We start from the raw sequence: 26,238 nt of genomic DNA on the forward strand, positions 1-26,238 counted from the left end.
AAACTATAAGCCACTGATGAAAGAAATCAAAGATGACACCAATAGATGGAAAGACATACCATGCTCTTGGATTGGAAGAGTTAATATGAGCAAAATGACTATACTACCTAAGGCAATCTACAGATTCAATGCAATCCCTATCAAATTACCAAGGACATTTTTCACAGAACTCAAACAAAATATTTTAAAGTGTGTTGGGAAGCATAAAAGACCCAGAACAGCCAAAGACATCCTGAAAAAGGAAAACGGAGCTGGAGGAATCAGGCTCCTGGACTTGAGGATATACTACAAAGCAACAGTCATCAAAACCGTGTAGTACCGGCACAAAGACAGAAATACAGATCAGTGGAACAGGATAGAAGGCCCAGAATTCAACCCACACACCTACAGCCAACTCGTCTATGACAGAGGAGGCAAGAATATACAATGGATAAAAGACAGCTTGTTCAATGAGTGGTGCTGGGAAAACTGGACAGCCACATGGAAAAGAATGGAATTAGAACACTCCCTAACACCAGACACAAAAATAAACTCGAGATGGATTAAAGACCTAGATAGAAGACCAGACACTATAAAACGCTTAGAGGAAAACACAGGCCAAACACTCTCTGACATAAACGACAGCAACATCTTCTCAGATCCACCTCTTAGAGTACTGACAATAAAAACAAAACTAAACAAATGGGACCTAATCGAACTTAAAAGTTTCTGCACAGCAAAGGAAACCCTAAACAACACAAAAAGACAACCCACAGAATGGGAGAAAATCTTTGCAAGTGAATCGACTGACAAGGGATTCATCTCCAACATTTATAAACACCTTCTGCAGCTCTATACCAAAACAGCCAACAACCCCATCAAAAAAATGGGATGGGCAGAAGATCTAAACAGACAGTTCTCCAAAGAAGACATATAGACGGACAAAAAACACATGAAAAGATGTTCAACATCACTCATTATCAGAGAAATGCAAATCAAAACCACTCTGAGGTACCACCCTACACCAGCCAGAATGGCCATCATCAAAAAGTGTACAAACAATAAGTGCTGGAGAGGGTGTGGGGAAAAAGGAACCCTAGTACACTGTTGGTGGGATTGTAAATTGGTGCAACCTCAGTGGAAAACAGTATGGAGATGCCTCAGAAAACTGAAAATAGAACTCCCATTTGATCCAGCAACCCCACTCCTGGGCATCTATCCAGAGAAAACCATGACTTGCAAAGACACATGTACTCCAATGTTCATTGCAGCACTATTTGCAATAGGCAAGATATGGAAACAACCTAAATGTCCATTGACAGAGGAGTAGATCAAGAAGATGTGGTACATAAACCCAATGGAAAATTACTCAGCCATTAAAAAGAACAAAATACCAGCATTTTCAGCAATGTGGATGGACCTAGAAATTATCATACTAAGTGAAGTCAGCGATACAATGAGACACCAACATCCAATGCTTTCACTGACATGTGGAATCTGAAAAAAGAACAGACTGAACTTCTTTGCAGAACAGATGCTGACTCACAGACATTGAAAAACTTATGGTCTCCGGAGGAGGGTTTGGGGGGTGGGGGGATGTGCTGGGGTCGTGGGATGGAAAACCTATAAAACTGGATTGTGATGATCATTGTACAACTACAAATGTAATAAATTCATTGAGTAAAAAAAAGAAAAGATTGGATTTGTGGGTACTACAGGTGGAGACTGAAGGGAAGGGAAAATGGATGTAGGTAGTCAAAAGTTACAATCTTTCAGTCAAGATAATTACCAGGGTTGTGTTTTACATAATAAATATAATTAACACTGCCATATGTTATATATATGAAAGTTGTTAAGAGAGTAAATCCTAAGAATTCTCTGAAGAAAAATTTTTTTCTATTTCTTTTATTTTGTATCTATATAGGATGATAGATGTTCACTAAACTTACTTGATAATCATTTCATCATGTGAGTCAAATCACTTTTCTGTACACCTTAAACTTATATAGTGCTGAATGTCAATTATATCTCAATAAAACTGGCAGAAAAAAACAAGTTTCATAATATCCTATAACATCCCATCGGGAAAACAGAAATTTTCCAATGCTATTGGCAGGACTGAAAATTGTCATAACTTTTGAGGTTAAGTCAGTAATATATCAAAATTTGAAACATGCCTCCTCCCTTTGCCCTACAGGCACACTTGTAGAAATGCCCCAGGATATACCATGTGTGCAGGGAAAGTTCATGGCAGCATTGTTTGAAACAGTGGGTAGTAATGTAATGGCCCATCAGTAGGGCCCAGCTAAATATGATCCATGACTACAATGGAATGCTGTGTATCTGTTTATGAGGATGAGGTCAACATATATTTACCTACATGAAAAGAGGTTTTTAACGTTAAATGACAAGTAAAGCCACATTTCAGAAATAACAACAATAAAAAGGCAGAAGAGTTCTCTTGCTAGGCTGGAAGCACAACAGCCTTGTTGAAACAGGAGGTCCCTCCACTGACTGCAAGAGAATAGGGACATTCATCACACAGCTGCAAAGCACTGAATGCTACTCCCAGCCACATGAGCTGTGAAGATGACCCTGAGCCCCAAAGGAGACTTAGTTGCTATAGTAGGAAGTGATGTATAGAGATCACAGTCTGGACATAACTAGATTGGTCATTATTTCTAGGTCTTTTCAGTAAACAATGCTGGGAGCTTCTGCTGTTACGGTTTTATAGCTGTATTTAAGACAAAGTAGTTTATGAGTTCACAATGACACTTCCAATTCAAGCCCAGGATTGGAGACAGAAGATGGCAGAATAGAAGGACTGGAGCTCAACTTCTCTCATAAAAACAACAAAATTACAACCAAATGCCGAACAATCTTCAACCAAATGGACTGGAAACTTTCAAAAAGATATCCTACTCCAGAAGACAAAGAGGAGGCCACAGCAAGAGGTAGGAGGGGTGATTTCACGATATAAACAACCCCATACCTCCCAGGTGGGAAGCCCACACAGACCGGAAAGTAACTGTATCACAGAGACTCACACACAGGAGTGAGAGTTCTGAGCCCCACACCAGCTCCCCACGCCTGGGAATCTGACACTGGGAGAAAGAGTCCCCAGAGCATCTGGCATTGAAAGGCCAGTGGGGCTTGTCCAGGAGCACCATGGGACAGCAGGAAATGAAGACCCCATTCTTGAGAGGTGCACACAGACTTTCACGTGCACTGGGTCCCAGGGCAAAGCAAAGGCTCCATGGGAATATGGGTCAAACCTGACAGCAGTTCTCAGAGGATCACCTGGGAAAATGAGGGGTGACTGTGGCTTATTGTGGGAGAAGAGCATTGGAGGAAAAGCTCTTGGGAATATTCATCAGCATGTATTTCTCTGGAGGTGGCCATTTTAGGAAAATCTGGCCCCACCAGTCAGTGCGGAGAAGCCCCAGGCCAAACAATAATCCAGGTGGGATCACAGCCCCACCCATCAGTAAACAGGCTGCCTAAAAACCTCCTAGGCACACTGCCACCTCCAATCTCACTCAGAGACAAAGCTCCACCCACCAGAGGGATAGGAATCAGCCCCACCTACCAGTGGGCAGGAATCAGTCCCTCCCATCAGGAAGCCTACAGCAAGCCCCCCATACCGACTTCAGCCACAAGGGGGGCAGACACCAGAAGTAAGAGAGGCTACAACTCTATTATCTGTAAAAAGGTCACCATACGAAAACCTATAAAAATGAAAAGACAGAGAACTATAACTCAGATGAGGGAGAAAGAAAAACCCCCAGAAAATCAGCTAAGTGATGAGGAGCTTCTCAGCCTCCAGGAAAAAGACTTTACTTTTTTAATTTTTTTTTAATTTTTTTATTTTTTTGGTCTTTTTGCTATTTCTTGGGCCGCTCCTGTGGCATATGGAGGTTCCCAGGCTAGGGGTCAAATCGGAGCTGTAGCCACCGGCCTACGCCAGAGCCACAGCAACGCAGGATCTGAGCCGCGTCTGCAACCTTCACCACAGCTCATGGCAACGCCGGATCCTTAACCCACTGAGCAAGGGCAGGGACCGAACCCAAAACTTCATGGTTCCTAGTCGGATTGGTTAACCACTGCGCCACGACAGGAACTCCGGAAAAAGACTTTAGATTGTTGATGCTGAAGATGATGCAAGACATTGGAAATAAACTGGAGGCAAAAATGGATAACTTACAGGAAACACTGAGCAAAGAGATACAAGATAGAAAACTTAAACAAGAAGAGATGCAAAATATAATAACTGAAATAAAAAATTCATTAGAAGCAACCAACAGCAGAACACAGGAATCAGAAGAATGAATAAGCGAGGTGGAGAACAGACTAGTGGAAATCACTGATGTGGAAGAGAAAAGAGAAAAAAGGTTGAAAAGAAATAAAGAGAGTCTCAGAGAACTCCGGGATGTTAAACGTACCAATATCCATATTATAGGGGTGCCAGAAGGAGAAGAGAGAGAGAAGGGGACAGAAAAAATATTCCAAGAGATAATAGCCAAAAACTTCTCTAACATGGGAAAGGAACCATTCACTCAAATCCATGAAGCGCAATGAGCACCATATAAAATAAACCCAAGGAGGAACACTCCAAGACACATATTAATCAAATTGACCAAAATTAAAGACAAAGAGAAAATCTTGAAAGCAGCTAGGGAAAAGAAACATGTAACATACAAGGGAACCCCAATAAGGTTATCAGCAGATTTTTCAGCAGAAACGCTGCAGGCCAGAAGGAAGTGGCATGATATACTTAATGTGATGAAAGGAAAAAACCTCCAACCAATATTACTTTACTCAGCAAGGCTCTCATTCAGATTTGAAGGAGAAATTCAAATAAGCAAAAGTTGAGAGAATTCAGCACCACTAAACCAGTTTTACAACAAATACTAAAGGAACTTCTCTAGGCAGAAAAGAAAAGGCTGCAACCAGAAACAAAGATACCACAAATGACAAGGCTCACCAGTAAAGGCATATATACAGTAAAGATATGAAATCATCCATGTACAATTAAGCTACCAAAATCAGAATTTGTGGGGAGGGTACATATGCAGGACACTGCAGATGCACTTGCAATTAAGAGACCAACACCTTAAAACAATCTCGTATATATGTAGACCCCTATATCAAAACTTCAGGGTAATTGCAAACCAAAAATCTACAATTGGTACACAAATTAGAAAAACCAATTCAAATACAATTCAAGCTCAGGATTTACTTAACTTTTTCTTACATCTGTACTTCCTTCATCATGAACTCCTCCTGATCACCTCAGCCAGAATAGGTCTATGTTTGTATTATATCATCCCTTCGACGACTTTTGTCACAGTCAACATATTAATCTTTGATGTTATTTTTGTGTGTATCTTAGACTTCCTACCAAATGGTAAGCAATTTGAGGCCAAAGACCACATCTTTTTACTCTTTGTTAAATAAACATAAAAGTTCTAAATTGCTAGTGTATTTCCTGACATATAAATACCCCTCTCTCTTTGAATCCCTCAAAGTGTATCATAGTACTACACATGTACTGAATTCAAAACGTGATTATTAAATGATTCAATAGAAAATAAGGTTTATCCTCAACTTTTCAAATATCAAGTACCAGAAACTCTAATTTCAGTGGCAATTCATTAAAGATATTAAAGTTGTTTGAAAGAAGTTTTATTTCACAGATATAAAACAATTATAAACATTTACAACTTGTACAAAGACTGGTAGCCTTTAGATTTTTAAAAAGTGCTACCCTAAGAAAAGAGGAAAAAAATGAAGACAATAACATTCCAAATTATAGGTTCAGGGAATAAGAATATGAAGAAAGTACTGAATCAGCTACAAAATCCCCAAACCAGTTTTGACTGAAGGAAAATGAATCCTGCTGGATCTAAAAACAGTGTGAAATCACACTTTGGTCTGTAAACACATTGAGTTGTGTGGGTTTTTTTAATCAGATGTACATAAAAATTATATAAGCTGTCACTAAAACCATTCAAAGGTATAAAAAAAAAAAAAAGAGGTAGGGAACAAAAACGAAAGGATTTATTTCGGTAGTTCTTCAATAATGATTCGAGACACTGAGTTCCACCCAGTGGAGGCGTCTCCTTTTGGGTAATCTGAGCAAGTCCCAACCCAGATAGCAATGTCCACGAGTCCGGCACCAATTCCTTCACAGAGTCCTTCCACTGCAAGGCAAAGGGGAACGTTACAGATCTCCTTAGAACAAAAAGCAAATAACCTTTAGCTCAACCATATTACTTCAGCAAATGAGACTCAGTCTAATGTACAGTGAATTAAAGTTCTAATACTTAATAAGGGTCTCATAAAGATAAGTTCGTTTCTTTCTTTCTTTCTTTTTCTTTCTTTCTTTCCTTCCTTCCTTCCTTCCTTCCTTCCTTCCTTCCTTCCTTCCTTCCTTTCTTTCTTTCTGCTTTTTAGGGCCACACCCTCAGCATATGGAGGTACCCAGGCTAAGGTTGAATCACAGCTACAGCTGCCAACCTACACCACAGCCACAGCAATGCCAGATCTGAGCTGTGTCTGCAACCTATACCACAGCTCACGACAACACTGGATCCTTAACCCACTGAGCAAAGCCAGGGATCGAACCCTCAACCTCATGGTTCCTAGTCGGATTCGTTTCAGCTGCACCACCACAGGAACTCCACGTTCTCTTTTTCTTGACACATAAATATTTTGGGAGTTCCCGTCGTGGCTCAGTGGTTAACGAATTCAACTAGGAACCATGAGGTTGCGGGTTCGATCCCTGGCCCTGCTGAGTGGGTTAAGGATCGGGCATTGCTGTGGGCTGTGGTGTAGGTTGCAGATGCGGCTCGGATCCTGCGTTGCTGTGGCTCTGGCGTAGGCTGGCGGCTACAGCTCAGATTAGACTCCTAGCCTGGGAACCTCCATATGCCTCAGGAGTGGCCCTAGAAAAGGCAAAAAGACAAATAAATAAATAAATATTTTGAAAAGATGTCAACATCTCCCTTCTATGATATAAGCTTCGCAGGCAATTTTCTTAGAGGTTTTAACCATAAAGGCAGAATTTATTTAGTCACAGAGATTACCTAAAACAACAAAAAACAATTTGACTAAATAAAAAGAAGCCTACACTTTTAAAAGCGAAGACCTTGATGTGACACATAAATTTCTTTTTCAAAGAAAGCCCTTTCCAACACTTACCCATATATACTTGATGGTATTCAAGTAGAAGAAAGGACTTTTATAACATTAAAAGAAATTCCAGTGTCATCTTATACCAGTCCTTCAGCCTGGAATCCCATTTTACACAGAATTTCCTCACAGTGAAAAAATAAAAAACAAACAAAACTGAAATCTTGATTTTCCTCTGTGTTTTTATGGTTTATAAACATGTGACTTTTCATGGGTCCTCTGGACTCTGACATACTGATATATATATATATATATATATATATATATATATATATATATATAACGTGCATTCCATCTTATCAAGGCTCCCCAACATTAAAAATATTCCCCCAGTGTTCACTTTAATAGGCAAAAGGGACAACCTCTTTGATGTCTGTGTCAGGGGGAAATGGAATTGCAGGTTGGCAGATTCTTTAAGAAAATGATTTTTTTTGGAATTCCCATTGTGTTTCAGCAAGTTAAGAACCCATCTGGGAGTTCCCGTCATGGCGAAGTGGAAACGAATCTGACTAGGAACCATGAGGTTGCGAGGTTTGATCCCTGGCCTCCGTTCAGTGGGTTAAGGATTCAGAGTTGCTGTAAGCTGTGGTGTAGGCCGGCAGCTACAGCTTTGATTCGACCCCTAGCCTGGGAACCTACATATGCCATGGGAGCAGTCCAAGAAATGGCCAAAAAAAAAAAAGGCAAAAGGCAAAAAGACCCCCCAAATAAATAAATAAATAAATAAAAATAAAATCAAATACATCTGCTGGGGTCTTATCCAAAGATTCTGATTCAGTTGGTCAGAGATGAGACTCAGATACCCACATATTTTTCAAAAGATCTTTAGGAAATTCTAAAGTGCAACCAGGATGGAGAATTATGCACAGAAAACTTGCTAGTTTTGAGGCCACATGATAGTGGCCTCAAAACACATCTTTGGTCTCCAAAGACATGAGGCGCATTCTGCAGTATCACTATTCTACATACCAGAAGAAGTGCGATGAATATTAATTGTCGAATTCATTTCAGGGCTTCCTTGATCCAAATAAATTATGGCTTCAATAGGAAGAGGTCCTGAACATTCAGCTCCATTGAAGGTGAAATACCAACGCTGACAGCATGCATTTCTGCATTTTAACCGAAGTGAGCCACTGAACAAAACTCTTAGGGCACTGTTGGAACGCATCTTTGTGAAGGTACACTCCTGTCACAAACACAGAAATACGATTTAATTAGCATTTTCATTTTAGTTAAAAAGAAATACCCAAATTGTATTTAACTACCCTTTTCCCCAAACTGCCTTTTAAAAACTCAACTTCTGGAGTTCCCATTGTGGCTCAGTGGGTAATGAATCCGACTAGCATACATGAGGATATGGGTTTGATCCTTGGCTTCGCTCAGTGGGTGGGGGATCTGGCATTGCCATGAGCTGTGGTATAGGTCAGGTCGCAGAGGCAGCTCAGGTCCTAAGTTGCTCTGGCTGTGGTGTAGGCCAGCAGGTGTAGTTCTGATTCGACCCCTAGCCTGGGAACCCCTGTATGCCACAGGTGCAGCCCTAAAAAGCAAAATAAATAAATAAATAAATAAATAAATAAAATTTAAAAAGCTGATTTTTACAGAGGGAAAGCAATTCTCTGCAAGATGGATAAGAGACACTGATAAACTCTAAGAATGTCAAATTATGGCTTTATTAGAATTACTCACCCCGTTGAGTGTATCTTTCAGTTTTACCAAAAGCAGCCATTTTTCAGTATTTTACACCAAACCAATCTATATATTTACCTGTCTTTTCTTCCAGAATTATTCCCTATGGGCTAGATGCTACAGATAGAGCAGTAAACAAAACAGAATTCTGGCTCTCATGGCATTTACATTCTAGACTAGCACTGCCCATATGTATTACTCTGATCTGTTTCTTTTCAAGCAATAGCAAACAGTATCAGGAGTAAAGCACAAGTGAGTTTTTAGTCTTTCCCTATATGACACAAAGATAAGACTCAGGGTTTTTTTTTTTTTCTCCAATTAGTTTTGCAAAATTTGTCTGTTGGCTCATGGTCCTACTATCTTTTACATGCAGAAGGCTCCCAAACCCATTCCAACCACTGCTAAAAGGAAATTGAAAACATATTAATAACTTAGAGGCCATACAGAACGTTTCTAAAGAGAACTCAGCAACTTTTGATTAACTATAAATAAGTAACAAGTCTATCAATGTCGAGTGTATAAAGAAGTAGGTAACTTTTTTTTTTTTTTTTTTTTTTTTTTGTCTTTTTGCTATTTCTTTGCCGCTCTCGCGGAATATGGAGGTCCCCAGGCTAGGGGTAGAATTGGAGCCGTAGCCACCAGCCTACACCAGAGCCCCAGCAACGAGGGATCCGAGCCGCGTCTGCAACCTACACCACAGCTCACGGCAACGCCGGATCGTTAACCCACTGAGCAAGGGCAGGGACCGAACCCACAACCTCATGGTTCCTAGTCGGATTCGTTAACCACTGCGCCACGATGGGAACTCCGAGAAGTAGGTAACATTTTAACGAGATGCTTTCTAAGAAATCACAGGTGAAAATAAAACTGGTCATCAGTCACCTAACTATGGAAGCAATATGCTAATTCTACCACACAGAAATCAAATCAAGACCGACTCAAATATTTTTACAGATAATAGAGCAGACATTAAAAAACAGAGATGAGGGGTAGGGGTAAGACACAGATTACTACTTGGAACCTGAGAGATTTTATGAAAATAAAATCTCGGAGTTGCCGTCGTGGCGCAGTGGTTAACGAATCCAACTAGGAACCATGAGGTTTCGGGTTCGGTCCCTGCCCTTGCTCAGTGGGTTAAGGATCTGGCATTGCCGTGAGCTGTGGTGTAGGTTGCAGACGCGGCTCGGATCCCGCGTTGCTGTGGCTCTGGCGTAGGCCGGTGGCTATGGCTCCAATTCGACCCCTAGCCTGGGAATATCCATATGCTGCGGGAGCGGCCTAAGAAATAGCAAAAAGACAAAAAAAAAAAAAAGAGAGAGAGAGAAAATAAAATCTCTTCCATTTGCCTAGGGGTAGCAGTGGTTAATGTCAAGGAATAATATATGGTGGATATAGAACCACGTACAGAGTTGGTTAACAAAAGAAGAAAAAGGCCTAGAAATTGCGCCACTTCTTCCACCCTTTGTCATCCCTGTGGACTTGCCAGTTACTTTGGAAGCAAACACTATCAAAGTGATTGGATCATCAATCCAAATACATTGCCAGACAGGCTATTTTGACTAATTTTTTCCCCCCTAAATATTGCAGAATTTTTTTTTCCTTTTTGTCTTTTCTAGGGCCGATCCCGTGGCATATGGAGGTTCCCAGGCTAGGGGTCTAATCGGAGCTGTAGCTGCCGGCCTATGCCACAGCCACAGCAATGTAGAATCCTAGCCGCATCTGCAACCTACATCACAGCTCACAGCAATACTTGATCCCTAACCCACTGAGCAAGGCCAGGGATTGAACCCAAAACCTCATGGTTCCTAGTCAGATTCATTAACCACTGAGCCATGACAGGAACTCCCCAGAAAATTTTTAAATGGTCATTGTAGGGGTTTCCATTGTGGCTCAGTGGGTTAAGAACCCAACAAAGTGTCCATAAGAATGCAAGTTTGATCCCTGACCTCGCTCAGTGGGTTAAGGCTCTGGTGTTGCTGCAAGCTGTGACATAGCTTGCAGATGTGGCTCGGATCCCTTGTTGCTGTGGCTGTGGTGTAGGCCCACAGCTGCAGCTCTGATTCGCCCCCTAGCCTGGGAAACTCCACATGCTGCAGGTGCAACCATAAAAAGACACATACACACACTGTAGTACCTCTCTGGCCTATTCTAGTTTTCTTAAGCTAACAAATTTTAACTTGGGCTTGCTACTCAGAATAAGGACAAATACCTGTGGATTTCCCACCTATAGTTGATTCCCTTTTTTTTTTCTTTCTTCTTTTCTCCCCCCGCCCCCTACACCTGAGGCATTTAGAAGTTCCCAGGCCAGGGCTTGAACCTTTGCCACAGCAGCAATGCAAGACACTGCAGCGACAACACCAGATCCTTAACCTGTTGTGCCACAAGAGAACTCCACCTATAGATAATTCCTATTGTGTAGTAATTTCTTGGAGATTTTTTTACACCTTTATGTCTGAAGCCACAGCAGAATTTCTCAGACTAATTTAAATTCACTTTAAGATTGGAATATTGCTTGCTGTCCAACACAGACACTTATGCTCTCCCTTTTTGTTTCCATTAAAAAATTATTTTAAGTATTATTACAGTTAATATGGTGATTTATCTCAGGAATACCTTTCTAAAATTAATTCTGAAATGTTATAAATTTTTCTCATTAATGCTAAGTTAAAAGTCATATGGTATCCACTCCGTAGTATTTCTGTCCTTTAGTAAAGGTAAAATAAAATCTCACCTAACAGTGCTACTCAACTAGAAAACCCTTAAGTTTTACTTCAACTTTAAAATAATTCTGACTTTACTTACCGCAATTTTTCCAAGATCTATGCCATAATTCAGCGAACTCCATGAACACTGCTTGTAGTTAGGGGTCCAGGACTCCTCAAAGATTTCCCTCAGGCATTCCCCCTTTTCTCCTTTGAATCCATCCCGACCGGGGATCCCAGGGGTACCCGGAATGCCATTGGCTCCAGGGCTCCCATCTCGCCCAGGCACCCCTGCAGGCCCTTGTAAGCACATTCCATTATACTGCAGAGGGAAAAAAAGAAGGAAAAATTCTGACTGCTTAAGATTTAAAGACTCAGTCTGATTAGAACTGCATTTATTTCGAGCCCTTGGAGTTAAGAATCCGTTTCTAGCGCTTGCCTAGGTTGCAGATAAGGTATAATAAAGAAGCGATTTCTAAAGTTATTTTTATTTATTTTTATTTTTTTTTAGGGCCACACCTGCAGCATATGGAAGTTCCCAGGCTAGGGGTCCAATCGGAGCTACAACTGCTGGCCTATGCCACAGCCATGCAGGATCCAAGCCACATCTGTGACCTACACCACAGCTTGTGGCAATGCCAGATCCTTAACCCACTGAGCGAGGCCAGAGGTCTAACCTGCATCCCCACGGATACTAGTTGGGTTCTTCACCCACTGAGCCACAACAGGAACTCCTAAAGTTATTTTTAAAATACTGTGATTTCTTTCTTTCTTTTTTTTTTTTTTAATTCCACAGACTTCACACGCATACACACACATCAAATAAAAGAAAATGTTTTCGTGTGCCTGCTTTTATCCTCTGGTTCATTAAGAGCATACATCATTTTTGGAGTTCCCTTTGTGGCTCAGCGGAAATGAATCTGACTAGCGTCCATGAGGACGCAGGTTCAATCACTGGCTTCGCTTAGTGGGTTAAGGATCCAGTGTTGCCCTGAGCTGTGGTATAGGTTGCAGACACAGCTGGGACCTGGTGTTGCTGTGGCGCAGGCCAGCAGGTGCAGCCCCTATTCAACCCCTAGCCTAGAAACCTTCATATGCGAGGGTGCGGCCCTAAAAAGAAAACAAGCAAACAAACAAACAAAAAAACCCATACATCATTTTCATATAGCTCTATTCCAAGGTGGACAAAATTTGATGTATTGCTTTTTTCTTTTAACCCTATATGTTGTAAAGGGACTTGAATTTCAGAATTACACTTCTACAGCTTTATGCAAACATTGCACTACCTTGGGAGACTTAGGTTATTTCTGTTTTTACCAGCATTAACATTATCATCATGACAATCTTTTTTTTTTTTTTTTTTTTTTTTGGTCTTTTTGCCTTTTTTAGGGCCGTTCCAGAGGCATATGGAGGTTCCCAGGCTAGGGGTCGAATTGGAGCTGTAGCCGCCGGCCTACGCCAGAGCTACAGCAACACGGGATCCGAGCCGCGTCTGCAAACTACACCACAGCTCACGGCAATGCCGGAACCTTAACCCACTGAGCAAGGCCAGGCATCGAACCCGCAACCTTATGGTTCGTAATCAGATTTGTTAACCATTGAGCCACAACAGGAACTCCCTCATCATGACAATCTTTATCCATATAGCTTTTTTCTTCTTTTGAATTATTTCCCTAAGATAAACTCCTAGAAATATAAATTATAACATACAATCTTAACCGTTATCTTACACCGGCATTTTCTCTAAACTGGATGTGCCCATCTGCTTCTCCTCCCTATTTTTACGTGAAGTGTCACTAGGGGAACACTTACGGCCTCCAACCCCACCCAGGCCTCCTCACCAAGGAGAAGGGGTAAATGACCTCCTTGCAGCTGACTATTAGCTTCAATAGAGTGGCAGTAATCTCTCAAACCTTCAGGGCTAGGATTCTCTCTTTTTTTCTGAAGGAGGCGAGGGGAGGTGACAGGTAGGAGCATCATCACGTAGAGGTTGAGTGCCTGGATCCTAAAGTTAGAGTCTCTGGATTTGAAGCCTGGCTCCACCACTTATTAGCTAGATGAGATAGAGCAAGTTATTCTACATTTCAGTGCCTGACCCTTATCTGAAATATGGAGGAGAAAATAAAGTTTCTTACTTTTTAGGGTTTGCAGGAGATTTAAGTGAACTAATGTATAAAATGTGCAAGAATAGTACCTGGTACATGATAAACACTGCATATGTCAGCCATGGTCATTCCTATTATTCCCCCAAGGCCACGTGAGGCAATGAGCCAGGGCGAGAGTCTCCACTCCTTTGGATGGACCTTACCAGGGACTAGACCTGGGGAAGGAAGCATTAGCAAAGCTGCCAGCTAACACACATAAGCCATAAGCTACCCACAGGTATGCAGCTGCATCAGTGGTAAAGTTGGATCTCTTTCTAATTCCCATGTATATCCTGTGTGTGTGTGTGTGTGTGTGTGTCTTTTTGCCTTTTCTAAGGCTGCTCCTGCGGCATATGGAGGTTCCCAGGCTAGGGGTCCAATCGGAGCTGTGGCTGCTGGCCTATACCAGGGCCACAGCAACACAGGATCTGAGCCACGTCTGCGACCTACACCACAGCTCACGACAACGCCGGATCCTTAACCCACTGAGCAAGGCCAGGGATCGAACCCGCAACCTCATGGTTCCTAGTCGGATTCATTAACCACTGAGCCACAATGGGAACTCCCCCATGTCTATCCTTGAACTGGCCCATTTACGAGACCCTTCAAACTCCAAACCCAATGCACTTAAATTTTTTCCTTAACAATTCCCCTTTGTGTAAATTGTCTAATACTATCATTCTGTATCCTGTCCAGTGAGAACAACAACAAAACAACCCAAGGTTCTTTATATATTAGAATAACTTCAAAGCTTATTTTTTAATTTCACCATCTAGGATTGGATAGTCATGTTATGAAATCCAGTTATGATACCGCCTAGGAAAGATCTTTATGTATCTAATGTTTGCTAATCAATCTTCTCACATCACCAATTTATCTTTATTTTGCCCAATGATTTTTGTGACTTTGACCACTGCCATTTTCCTAACTTAAAGGTCACTGCTATTTATTTGCTGCCAGAGAAACAGTAAGAATGTATTTAACAAAATCGCAAAAGTATTCAAAGACATGCTAAAGCATAAAACATTCTAAAACAGTTTATTTTATACTTAATTTTTATTTTAGTAGATATTCTTTTTTTTTTTTTTTTTTGTCTTTTTGCCTTTTCTAGGGCCGCTCCTGGGGCATGTGGAGATTCCCAGGCTAGGGGTCAAATCGGAGCTGTAGCCACCAGTCTACGCCAAAGCCACAGCAACTAGGGATCCAAGCTGCTTCTGTGACCTACACCACAGCTCACGGCAACACCGGATCCTTAACCCACTGAGCAAGGCCAGGGATCAAACCCGCAACCTCATGGTTCCTAGTCGGATTCGTCAACCACTGCGCCACAACGGGAACTCCTATTTTAGTAGATATTCTTTAATTTTCATTCAGTAGATAAATTTCATAGATATACTTTATTTTTCATTAGTAGATAGGCTACTTTGACTAGCAGATACATGCAATGTTTGGATGCAGATTTCAAGTGGGAAGGGAGAAACAAAAAGTTCTTCTGGTATTCTTTGATTTTTTCCCCCCAGTATTATTCCCCTCAGAGCAAATGTTACACAAAGTTTTATTTTTCTATATATGAGCAGTTCTCAACCAGGGACAATTTTGTCTCCCACTTGGCAACATTTGGGGGCATTTTTGGTTGTCACAACTTGGAAGGAAGAACTTGCTATTGGCACCTCGTGGGTAGATGTCACGGATGCTTCTAAGCATGCTAGATGCACAGCACAGTCCCCACAACAAAGAATTATCTAGCCCCAAATGTCAAGAATGCTATGCTTCAGATTTCTTTTTTTTTTTTTTAGGGCCACAGCCGCTGGCATATGCAAGTTCCCAGGATAGGGGTCCAATCGGAGCTACAGCTGCCAGCCTACACCACAGGCACGGCGATGCAGGATTGGAGCCACATCTGTGACCTACACCATAGCCCAGAGCAAGGCTGGATCCCTGACCCACGGAGTGAGGCCAGGAATTGAACATGCATCCTCATGGATACTAATCGTATTCGTTTCGGCTGCGCCACAAAAGGAACTCCCTATGCTTGAGAATTTTTACTCACCTTTTTATCTAAAAACTGCGCTTCAGAGACCACATAATTTTACTGAATATGGTTCTCCAGGTATTATAGCTGTCTTCTTTCACTTTGAAATGCTAACCCAGCACATGATTAGCAGCAGGCAGGGGTTCCATAACATCTGCAGGATGAACCCCTGTTTTTTTTACTGGCCACCAGGGGGCAGAGCTTGCTGGACGCTTGAAAGGAGGGCTTTCAAAGATCCTGTACAAAGAAGCTGCTTTATAGAATCTGTTGAAACCTTAAAGACTGTCTGGGTTCTTTACCCTCTCAGCAAAACCAAATCCAATCCACAGGATGCACCTGAGCCTGGCTGCACAATAAACTTTTCCAAATCAGGCTAGAGTTTGTGGGAAACCACAGGTACCGTAAATCCTTGGAGAGAAAGCAAAAAATTGCTGGCTTTACAGGGAAAAGAGGTATTTTGTGTACCATAGCTACGTATTCATAAAATGCAGACTGCACATGAACCACATTCATTTGGTACCGTTTTAAACAATTTAGACACTCAAAATAGAACTGTAGCCCTGAACACATAGTCTCCCACGTGGAGCAAAATTACATAGCACATCAGCAAAAAGTGCAATATGAAATGGCAGGAATTTTCTTTTCCAGAACTAGCTGCCAGGAATCTTGGTTTATTAGCTCAGTTTACAATGGCAGCTTAACAAATTTGATACAGTTTTTTTTAAATCAAAATATGCCCCCTCTTATATATGCCCATAACTTGTATTTGTCTGCAAATAAGGTGGGAATAAGGATTGAAGTTTGTTATATGCCAAAGGAATATGGCAGTTCTGAAAGGATCACCTCTACTACCAAACAGAGAACTGCTCTGCCCTTCACTGGGCTTGTTGACTTTTAGAAGGAGAAGAGCTTTAAACAAATATACCCTCCCATAGAGGTGGCTCTCAAAAAGCACTTGGGTTATTTATTTGCTTCTCTTTTAGTTTGGCTGTGATGTTTCTGCCTGGTGGCCACAGGCTGAAGAAATGGGGTGTCTGGGAGGACCGACTGCCCGTCAGGCTAAACAGAACAATGAAATGAGTCCTTGGAGGGTTAGTGCTGGGCCCCTTCATTTGACCCGCTGAACCGTTCCTGGCCCAGCTGCGGGCGTCCAACAAAGTAAATTGCAGCTTATGCTCCCTAGGAAGATGACCCAACATGACTCACTGTCGTCAAGTTACAAAGAGTTGGACGGATGCTGAGTGAGGGTTGTTATTCTCTCCTGCTGGCAGACGTGGCCACCAGCCCCAACAAAGGACACGTTGCACGTCCCTGGTTCAGGCTCACCCAGGGGATCAGCGGGTCCAGGGTCTCCCAGGCAGCTTCCTGGCCCACGTTCTAACCAACCCAAGCTCCTGATTCTACTCCCACGGTCGCCTTAACCCTCTTCTTCCTCCCGGGTCGGGGATGCGGTGGTCTCAGAGGCCAGAAATTATCGGGCCAAAAATTATCTCTTACTTCAAGGCGTCCCACCCGACCCACGGCGCGACTCCCGACCACTATGGCCCGCTCATCTCGGTCCCCCCATGAGAGTTCCAGGATTCCACTACCCTCATTGCTTGGGTCCTCCCTTACACGCAAACGCAGACAAAGCGGAACCCCCACCCCCGCACCGCAAGCAAAACACCCAGCAGTGCAGACAGCCCCCTGCCCATCCCCATTCCGCGGCTCTGCCCCTCCACCGGACTCACCACGTCCACCACCTCCCTCTGCCGGAGCAGCGCCTTTTGCTTCCCCTTGGGGGTCTCGGAGGCGCTCGACGGCGCCTGCGGCTGCAGCAGCAGGAGCAGCAGGAGGCCTAGGAGCCTCTGCGGGCAGGCGGCGGCGGGGCCCTGGGGGCGCATGGCGCGCGGCGGCCCCGGACGCGCGGAGCAGAAGAGGCGGAGGAGGAGACCAGGGAGCCGGGACGTGATCACAGTCTGGCCCCGCCGCACTCCGAGGCCGCCGCCGGCTGCATCAATGAGCCTTTCACTCGCCTGCTTCCCTCCCTCTCCATCTCCCTCCCGCCCCCCCCACACCCCCGACACCGGAGTTTCCATCCCGTAATAGGTCGGAGCCCCCACCCGGAGCCCGACGTGGGGCGGGCCGACGGCCGGGCCCGCCCCCTCCCAGGGCAGCTCAGCTCGTCGGGACCCTCGCGGGCAGCGCCTACCTCGTGGATGGGCCGCCTGCGGAGCCCGGGCTCAGCGAACCACAGGTAGAGGCTTCGAGGAGGCCGGAGTGGAGACCGCACCGCCTAAATGAACTTTGTAGAGGCACGTGCCTTCACCTGGGTCCAAGAATACCTGAGTCAGATCCCTGGCACCGGTGGGGGAATTAGGTGGGGTGGGACGGACCCATAGATACCATATTCTTCCAGGGGGCCATGCTCCAAATAATTAAGAACCTATCCTTCGTAACAAGTGTCAACACTTAGTAAGCTCCAGGAACCATGCAGGCTTTTACACATCCTCTCTGTCCTCTTGACAATCCTGTGGGAGCTGATGCCTCCTCTGCTGGCCCCATTCACAGACGGGGAAACTGAGGTTCAGGGAGGTTAAGCAACAGTGAGTGGTAGAAGACCACTTTTGAGCAATCGCTCTTGATCTCTGCCTGCTAATTATCTTTTTCTAACTCCCTCTGTCCTCCTCTATCTATTCTGGAAGAAAGTATCCACAGGGACCCAGGCAACCCACCAGCTAGGGTCAAGCTGGAGCTTCTTTATACACCATGGGCTGAAATCAGGCAGGACAGAAGTCTTGCCACACCTGTAGCAACATGGAGGTTGCTGACAGAATAGCACTGCTGCTGAAGTCAAATTCAACTCAGCACTTTCTCTTTCTGGCCTAGCCAGATTCTGGAAAATTATACTGGGCTCAACAAATGGATGTTAAAGAGAAGAAACACGGAGTTCCCGTAGTGGTGCAGTGGTTAATGAATCGGACTAGGATCCATGAGGTTGCGAGTTCCATCCCTGGCCTTGCTCAGTGGACTAAGGATCTGGTGTTGCCATGAGCTGTGGTGTAGGCTGCAGACACGGCTCGGATCCTGCGTTGCTGTGGCTCTGGCGTAGGCCGACAGCAATAGCTCCAATTAGACCCCAAGCCTGGGAACCTCCATATGCTGCAGGAGTGGCCCCAGAAATGGCAAAAAGACCAAAAAATAAATTAAAAAAGTAAAAAATAAAGAGAAAGAACAGTTTGGAAGGGGAGCAGTTCAGGGCAGTTCTAGGAATGTTCATTGCTGGGCCAGTCCCTATGTACAGGTAAATGCCACTCCTGTTTGTCAGAAGAAGCAACTAACTATCCAAAAGGGTTCTAAAGCCAGGACTGGCTGCGTAATATGTGGCACTCAGTGCAAAATAAAAATGCAGGGTCCTTTGTTAAAAAATTAAGAATTTCAAGACAGAGTTAACAGAGTAGCACACCAAGCTTGGGACCCTTCCAAGTGCAGCCACACAAGTTGCTCAGCCCTGAAACCTGCTCTGTGTTAAGCTGAACAAGGTCTCAGCTCATGCCCTTATGGAGCCAAACCAGTGTGGTAGCAGCAGTTTACAGACTGGAGAGGAGAGGACACCACCAGAGAGTCTGTCTTCTATCCAAACACAATTCTTCCTGCTGTTATTGCTGCTGCTGCTACCACAGGGTTTCTTCAGATGGTCCTTCTCTGTGTAAATTTCAAGTCGAGACTGGAGTTTCAGCAGTTAGCTAATCTTACATTAACATCCATGCTTTTTCTTTTTCTTTTTTAGGGCCATATCTTCGGCATATGGAAGTTCCAAGGCTAGGGGTCGAACTGGACCTGCAGCTGCTGGCTTTTGCAACAGCCACACCAACCCCAGATCTGAGCTGTATCTGTGATCCACACAACAGCTCACGGCAACATCGGATCCTTAATGAACTGAGCAAGGCCAGGGATTGAACCCTTGTCCTCATGGATACTAATCAGGTTCTCAACCTGCTCAGCCACAGTGGGAACTCTGATCCATGAATTTTTAAACTACACATTCACAAAGTTGTTATACTGATAAGTAAACCAGATATCATTACCTATATTTCAAAGGTAATTTATAATAATGTATAAGTACTTTCTTTACAGCATAGAGGGCTTTCACACACCCTGTCTCCCAGAGCCTAAAATTATCATGAAAGTACTCCCACTATGGGTTTGATTAACTTCGCTGTCTCTGCTTACTTCTGTACCTCTGTGGGTTTGCAAAGTCATTTATCTACTACCTCTGGAATTTGAGTTTTCTTGGTTTAAAACTTAGACCCAGTCTACCGTTACAGATTTTAGTACCAGTTGAGGATTATGAATTAGCTTAGAGTCCTCGGTGTGATTTCCAGAGTGATCTTTCCCAAAGAAGATTTCCACATGTTCTGCATATTTTTCTGTTCAAATACTTAACTTTTTTCCCTGTTGAACTATTAATGCATTTATCTGTCATAAAAACTCCTTCAAGAGTGACATCTTAAAACATTTAAAAGATTTAATCTTCCCACCTAGAGACCTGGCATAACTCCCCATTTCCCCAAATCCTCTTTTATGCATAGGTAAAAATTTTCTTTATATAGGTCTTATATATTCCTTATTGTGACTACTATATATTTTCCTGTTGGAATCTATACCTTCCCACTGGTCGTATTATTATCCTTACTGCCTAACGAATTGCTACAATCTTAATGATTTAACACAACAAGATTTATTACCTCACAGTTTTGTGAGTCAGGAGTCCAGCACAGGTTAGCATCATGCAAAACTGAAGTCAAGGTGTTGTCCAGGTGAGTCCTCATTCGGAAGCTTGACTGGAAAGAGATGCACTTGGGTTACTGGCAAAATTCATTTCCTTGTGGTTGTAGGTCTAATGTCCCTGCTTCCTTGCTGCCTATTATCTGGGGATCAGTCTCAGCTAAGTGAAGCCACTCTCAGGTCTATGCCATATGCCCTCCTTCCTTAGGTTCTCTGTCACTCTTTAAATCTCTAGCTCCAGGAAGTCCCTTTTAGTCACACAATTAGTCACACAATTAAGTCAGGCTTACCCAGGGTAATCTCCCTTTTGAGTAAGTCAAAGTAAACTGTTTAGGGAACTTAATTTCACCTGAAAAATCCCTTCAGCCATATGAAGTAACATAATCATGAGAGTGACATCCATCATATTCACAGTTTCCCTCATATTTGAAGGGAGGGGAATATATTCCGTAGGACAGAAATCTTAGTGGTCATCTCAGAGTTCTGTCTACCACATGTATCAACTGGCTGTAGCTGGAAGCTTTTGATTGTTATCACAGAAAAAGTAACCAGTCCAGCCGATGGCAAGAGGATCAAGGTGGCCAATAAAAGTATTCTAATCATACTAGTGGTCAGAGTCAGCCGACAGAGTTCCACATTTCTTTTGTAGGAAAGCAAACATAGGAGGTTCTCAAGTTTTAAATTGTTAGGCATTCACACATCTCTCCATCACCCTTTGAATGACAGGTGTATCTTTGATGATTCACATGAAGATAAACATGTCCAAGCATCATATAATCACTTCTTGCCAGTCACAGATTTTGTTTCAGCAGCACTTCTATCTTTGTAAATAGTATTTGTGCAATTATCTGAATTTTTTTAGTATTTATTCTTATTTTCTAAAATGGAGCAGAAAAAAGAAATGAAAAGTAATGATGCTAGTGATAAGAGCTCATAAACTTAGTATCGTTGAAATAAATGTAGAAATAAATGGGCTGAAACTGCCAATTCTTTTAGAATCAATGGGACGCTTATTGCAATGAAGGTAGAAGGGCTTACGTATCAGTCAAGATCTAGTCAGAGTCCCATAAACCACACTAGCTATTTCAACCGGAGGAGATTTAATACAGGAGATTGGGCACCCAGATGTTGGAAAGCCAGGATGCTCAGGTAAACCAGACAGTTGCTGAAGGAAGCAGCTATCCCTCCTAGGGCTGGAATCCAAAAGAGAAGAACTAGAGCTTGGAGGAAGTCCCATCCTCAACTCAGGGGTACATGGTTGGTTCTTTGAGTTCTGGTCGGAACACCAAGTGCACAGTATTGGGACCACCCAGAGGGTCATGGGCACCTGGTGCTGGTACCTCTGAGGGAGGTGTCACAGCTGCTGCCAAGAGAAGCTGGAAGCTAAAGATGTAGCTACACCCTCTTACTTACTAGGTACTTTTACCTGGTACTTATAAAGTGCTCAGTATAGATTAGCTATTATTATTTTTAAGATAAAAGTAGGGGATTCTGTATAAAATTAAAGGAAGCCATGACTTAATAGATGACCCCTAACCTACACATCAGTTGTATGTTCAAGATCCAATTACAAAATAGAAACTACTCTGAGTGTTTAAAACAGAAGGAATTTGGAGGTCCTGTCATGGCGCAACAGTAACAAACCCCACTTAACATCCATGAGGATGCAGCTTCAATCCCTGACCTCGCTCAGTAGTTATGGATCTGGCGTTGCTGAGGCTGTGGCATAGGCTGGCAGCTACAGCTCTGATTTGACTCCTAGCCTGGGAATTTCCTTATGTCCCACGTGGGGACCTAAAAAAAATTTAAGAAAAAAAATCTCAAGCATGGCTTTATTGATATTTGGGGCTTAAAAAGACCAAACCCAGCTGGAAAGAAAAAAAAAGTAGTGACACTAATAAATGATAAGTCTGGGAAACGGGAGCCTGAAAACAACCTGCAGAGGTCAGCCTCCTGGGATACGGAGCAGGGCAGGAGAAGCACTGAGAATGGTACAGAGGGCAAACAGCATTGATAACTCCTGAAACAGGGGGGCTGCATTCCTCCCTCCACTGGTCTCCGTTCACACAGGGACACACAGTCAGCAATAAAAGCCAACAATATAGTGGCTTCATCTGCACTCCTAAATTCCTAGATTACCAGACTGTTCAAATCGGTATTCAATGGTTCATCTCCCCACATCCTGGACTGGTAAGTATTAAATATACATTGGCTTTACCAGCTGGTGAAGGATTGGAATTTTTATAGTTCTAAAAGAATAAGAGTTTATGGGAAATTCTAGATGAAATCAGTGATGAAAGATGAGTAATTGTCCCTTGCCCAAGATTGTGGCAAGTAGATTTTACAAGCATCAGGTTTTAGTTGTGCATATTTATACAACTGGAAGCTGGCATCCTTTGCAGTGCTTGAGGGCCCCGCACTGGTCTGTGCTAGACCGGGAGGAATGACAGTTCATTTATTCTGAGTCATAGCCTGCTGCATCTTTTCTACTTGGGTAGTCTTTCATTTCCCATCAAATTTTCTTCCTTTCTCTTAAGTTACCCCAAGCTGTTCACTCTCGTCCCCTCTTCATGATGCCTTGTGTACAGAGGTTTTGAAATCAGCATCCTCTGAACAGACTCTGCATTGTAAGAACTGCTCAGAAAATTCTTCACCATGGAGATCTGTGTTTGAGAATGGTCAAGATTAAAGACATTTCTGGGTCGTTCAGATGCCTCTTTGCAGCCTGTGTGTCTCTTTCAAGGCACAAAGCACTGCCTGTTTTATGATAAAAGAAAGCCAAAATAAGCAGAATATTTGGAATTAAATCTTAAAACATTCAGGTTTACAAATGCATGCAGGTCTCCTGTCTCCCTCCACAGATCTCCAACCCCATCGACTAACCCGTGGTTTCTGGTTATTTTTTTTTTTCTCCAGCTCCCCCCGACAATTATAGATGTGGTTGCTTTGTTGATATAAAGTCAGATCATTGCAATGGAAATTGAAGGAAACTGGTAATATTAATCTCCTCCTCAACTATTAGAGTTTTGTTTTTTGTTTTTTGCTTTGTCAAATGTCAAAGCAAGTTGAATGCGGTTTTACCTCTCCCAAAACTGTCCGATAGAGAATGCTAAACAGTGACAAAATGAGAATCCCCTGGTGACAGGAGAGAGAAAAAGAATCAAGAGGTTTGGATATAAAATATGAAAAAAAAAAACCCAAAAGCCACGAAATAGGTAAATGCCCAAAGGAAAAAAAAAAGGTTAATATAATAATTTATTGTCAATTATGGCATAGAAGTTACTGGTTATAAGACTTGCCACCCACCGCATAGAAAATTGAAATTAAGTCTAGGAAAACTCCCTACATTCCTTGGCATGATTTGAAAATAATCCTTTGGCAATATTGTCAGATACTTTGACAGTATTATCAGAATCATCAGCATTACAAAATTATCCATATTATCAGAAACATCCTCTTACCACTATCTATCTCTTGACTATATTAATGATTCCTATTTTTGTGGACACTGTTCTCTCTTTTCCCTAATTTACTTTTGATTCTATAGAAAGCTTGCTTTGAAATGTATAGATGACCCAAAGCTGGAAGAGACAGCTCAAGCTACGTACACTAAAGCCAGATGGGAAAGAACTGCTTGGCAGCAGTTTCTGAGAAAAAGATCAGAGAAGACTGTTCTCTTGTTTGGGGGTGAGGGGAGCAGGGCAGACATTAAATTAACCACTTGCAAAGTAAAAACCAAAGAATTGTTGTAGGGAAGAAAGTCACCTGAAATTGAATAAGGAGAGAGAATAAAAAGTCTCACTTATTCATGAAACAGACACAAACATATACTGACCCCAACCACATACATATTTTCTTTTGGATCTGAAATTGGCTGATTTAATGCTGCTACGAGCTGTCTGTGACTCCCAACCCAGGGGTGGTAAGGAATGCCCTGGAGCTTGACCCCCTCATGGTTTTATTGTGAAAACTCTTCACTAAGCAACTAGAGTCTTTGGCATGGACCTTAGTTTTTAAGTGACCGCCCCCTTGAGCATCACAGGAAATTGGTACTTGCATCCTAGTCCTTTCTACTGCTTTCATGTAGGTAGAATTCTTCTAAGAGATAGGTCATATCCTCAGCATCTGCTCAAGACATCTCTAGGAGCTTCTGCTTCTTTGTGATCCTTTATTAAGTGTCTGATGACATGTCAAGGTTAAGTTTGGAATGTTAGATTCCTGAGCTATACTCCAGGATCCTTGCCCTCCCCCGCCCTCCTCCCGCCATATCCATTCATGTGGACAAAGGCAAAGTCCTGCAGTCCTGCTCCGATTAAAATAATATGGCTTCATAATTTACAGTGATCAAGGCCAGGATGATATGGCTACGGTAAGGTGGCACCATAATCACTATAAGAAATAAAGGCATTGACGGACATACCTTGTCCTGAAGAATTTGCTAGCATATTGTGTTATCTTCTAGGCAAGATGTTTTAAGGAGAATACTGGCAAATACAGCCCAGGAATGTTTCTAAGTAGAGTGAGCATGATTGTAAGGAGGGTTAGAAACCATCTCAAAGAAGGAACGGTTGAAAAGTCGGTGCATGGTAGCTAAGAGGAGACAATTTGCAAAAATCTGAAGGGCTGTCGCAAAAGGGAGAGGAGAGCCTTGGTTTATTGTACTAAGAAGGTGGCATCAGCTTCCCTGAGAATATCTGCTGCATTCCAGGAAGTGCTAAGAATGGAAGAAGTCACAAAGGATGATGTTTATGTGGCAGTAGAAGTCCAGATGTCCTGTCTATGAGCACCAGGAGCAGAGGTGCTATCAGAACGTGCAGTGGTCCCTCTGGGAGGCCTCCTCTTTGGAGATGCTTTGCACAGGGCAAACCCTGGAAGACAAATCCTATATTCTGGAAATAGGATATGAAGTGGCAATGTTTAAATCCCTGAGACTGAGCTTAGTAGTGGGGACATATCTCAGGAACTAAAATTGGATACCTTCTCTTGAAACATAGCCAGTTTAAGAGTGACAAGGCTCTAGGAGCTGGACTTCAGGCTTTGAAAAGCAGGGCTCAGGCACCCCACTTTGGTCTCAACTTTATCTCAAGACTTTTCATTTGAAGATATCCTGTCCAGCCCTGTCTTACCCAGCTGTGCCAACTGCCTCCTGCAATTCGGATTCTTTCATGTGGAGCTCTTGTTGACTCTGCCACGTGAGTTTGCCCCATTGTTCCTGGAAATCATTCATTCACTCAACTAACATTTATGGGGCACCTACCATGAATTAGGATCTTGTGTTGGACACTGGGAATAAAAATAAGAAAAATACAGTCTTGTCCTCAAAGAACTCTGAGTCTAGTGAGAAAGGCCAATGTTTAAAGATATGAGTGTGGAATAGGGTCGTGATTGTCATGGTAGAAGTGACTACTGGTTGCCTATGATGGGGAGAGGGAAGAAAGGATGAGGAGCTGCCACTGAGGGCTTCCTGGAGGTGACATCCGGATGTCATAAAGGGTAGGGTATAAAGAGTAATGAAAAGAAGGCATTTGGTCAGGGTGGCAGCATGAGGATTGGCAAAGAGGTAGGGAAGGGTAGAGCTAGGGTTGCCAGAGCTTATGGTGCAAGGCAGGGAGTGTCCAGAGATGAGACTAGAGAGGCTGGCAGGGGTTACGTCATGGTGAGCTCTGCTTTCCTTGCAAAGGTGATGATTGGGTTTTGTCCTGCAGTTGAGGAGAAGCTTTGGATAGTCTGTAAT

At 42.9% G+C, this 26,238-nt stretch overlaps 1 protein-coding gene across 1 annotated transcript; it reads right to left on the reverse strand.

The window, feature by feature from the left end:
• Positions 1-5,648: 5,648 nt before the first annotated feature.
• On the reverse strand, positions 5,649-17,737 carry CTHRC1 (collagen triple helix repeat containing 1). Its single transcript, XM_003125535.6, has 4 exons — positions 17,468-17,737; positions 11,662-11,883; positions 8,143-8,359; positions 5,649-6,182 (listed from the first exon to the last, which is right to left on the reverse strand). Exons 1-4 carry the CDS (start codon positions 17,618-17,620, stop codon positions 6,040-6,042), a joined length of 735 nt encoding a protein of 244 aa, XP_003125583.2. The 5' UTR covers positions 17,621-17,737; the 3' UTR covers positions 5,649-6,039.
• Between the last annotated feature and the right edge of the window lie 8,501 nt (positions 17,738-26,238).

This window comes from Sus scrofa, chromosome 4 (genome assembly GCF_054392235.1).
Source record: "Sus scrofa isolate SSC_HxYL_T2T_F1_AM1 chromosome 4, Sscrofa_HxYL_maternal_Yorkshire_Landrace_v2.0, whole genome shotgun sequence".
Taxonomy (NCBI): Eukaryota; Metazoa; Chordata; class Mammalia; order Artiodactyla; family Suidae; genus Sus; species Sus scrofa.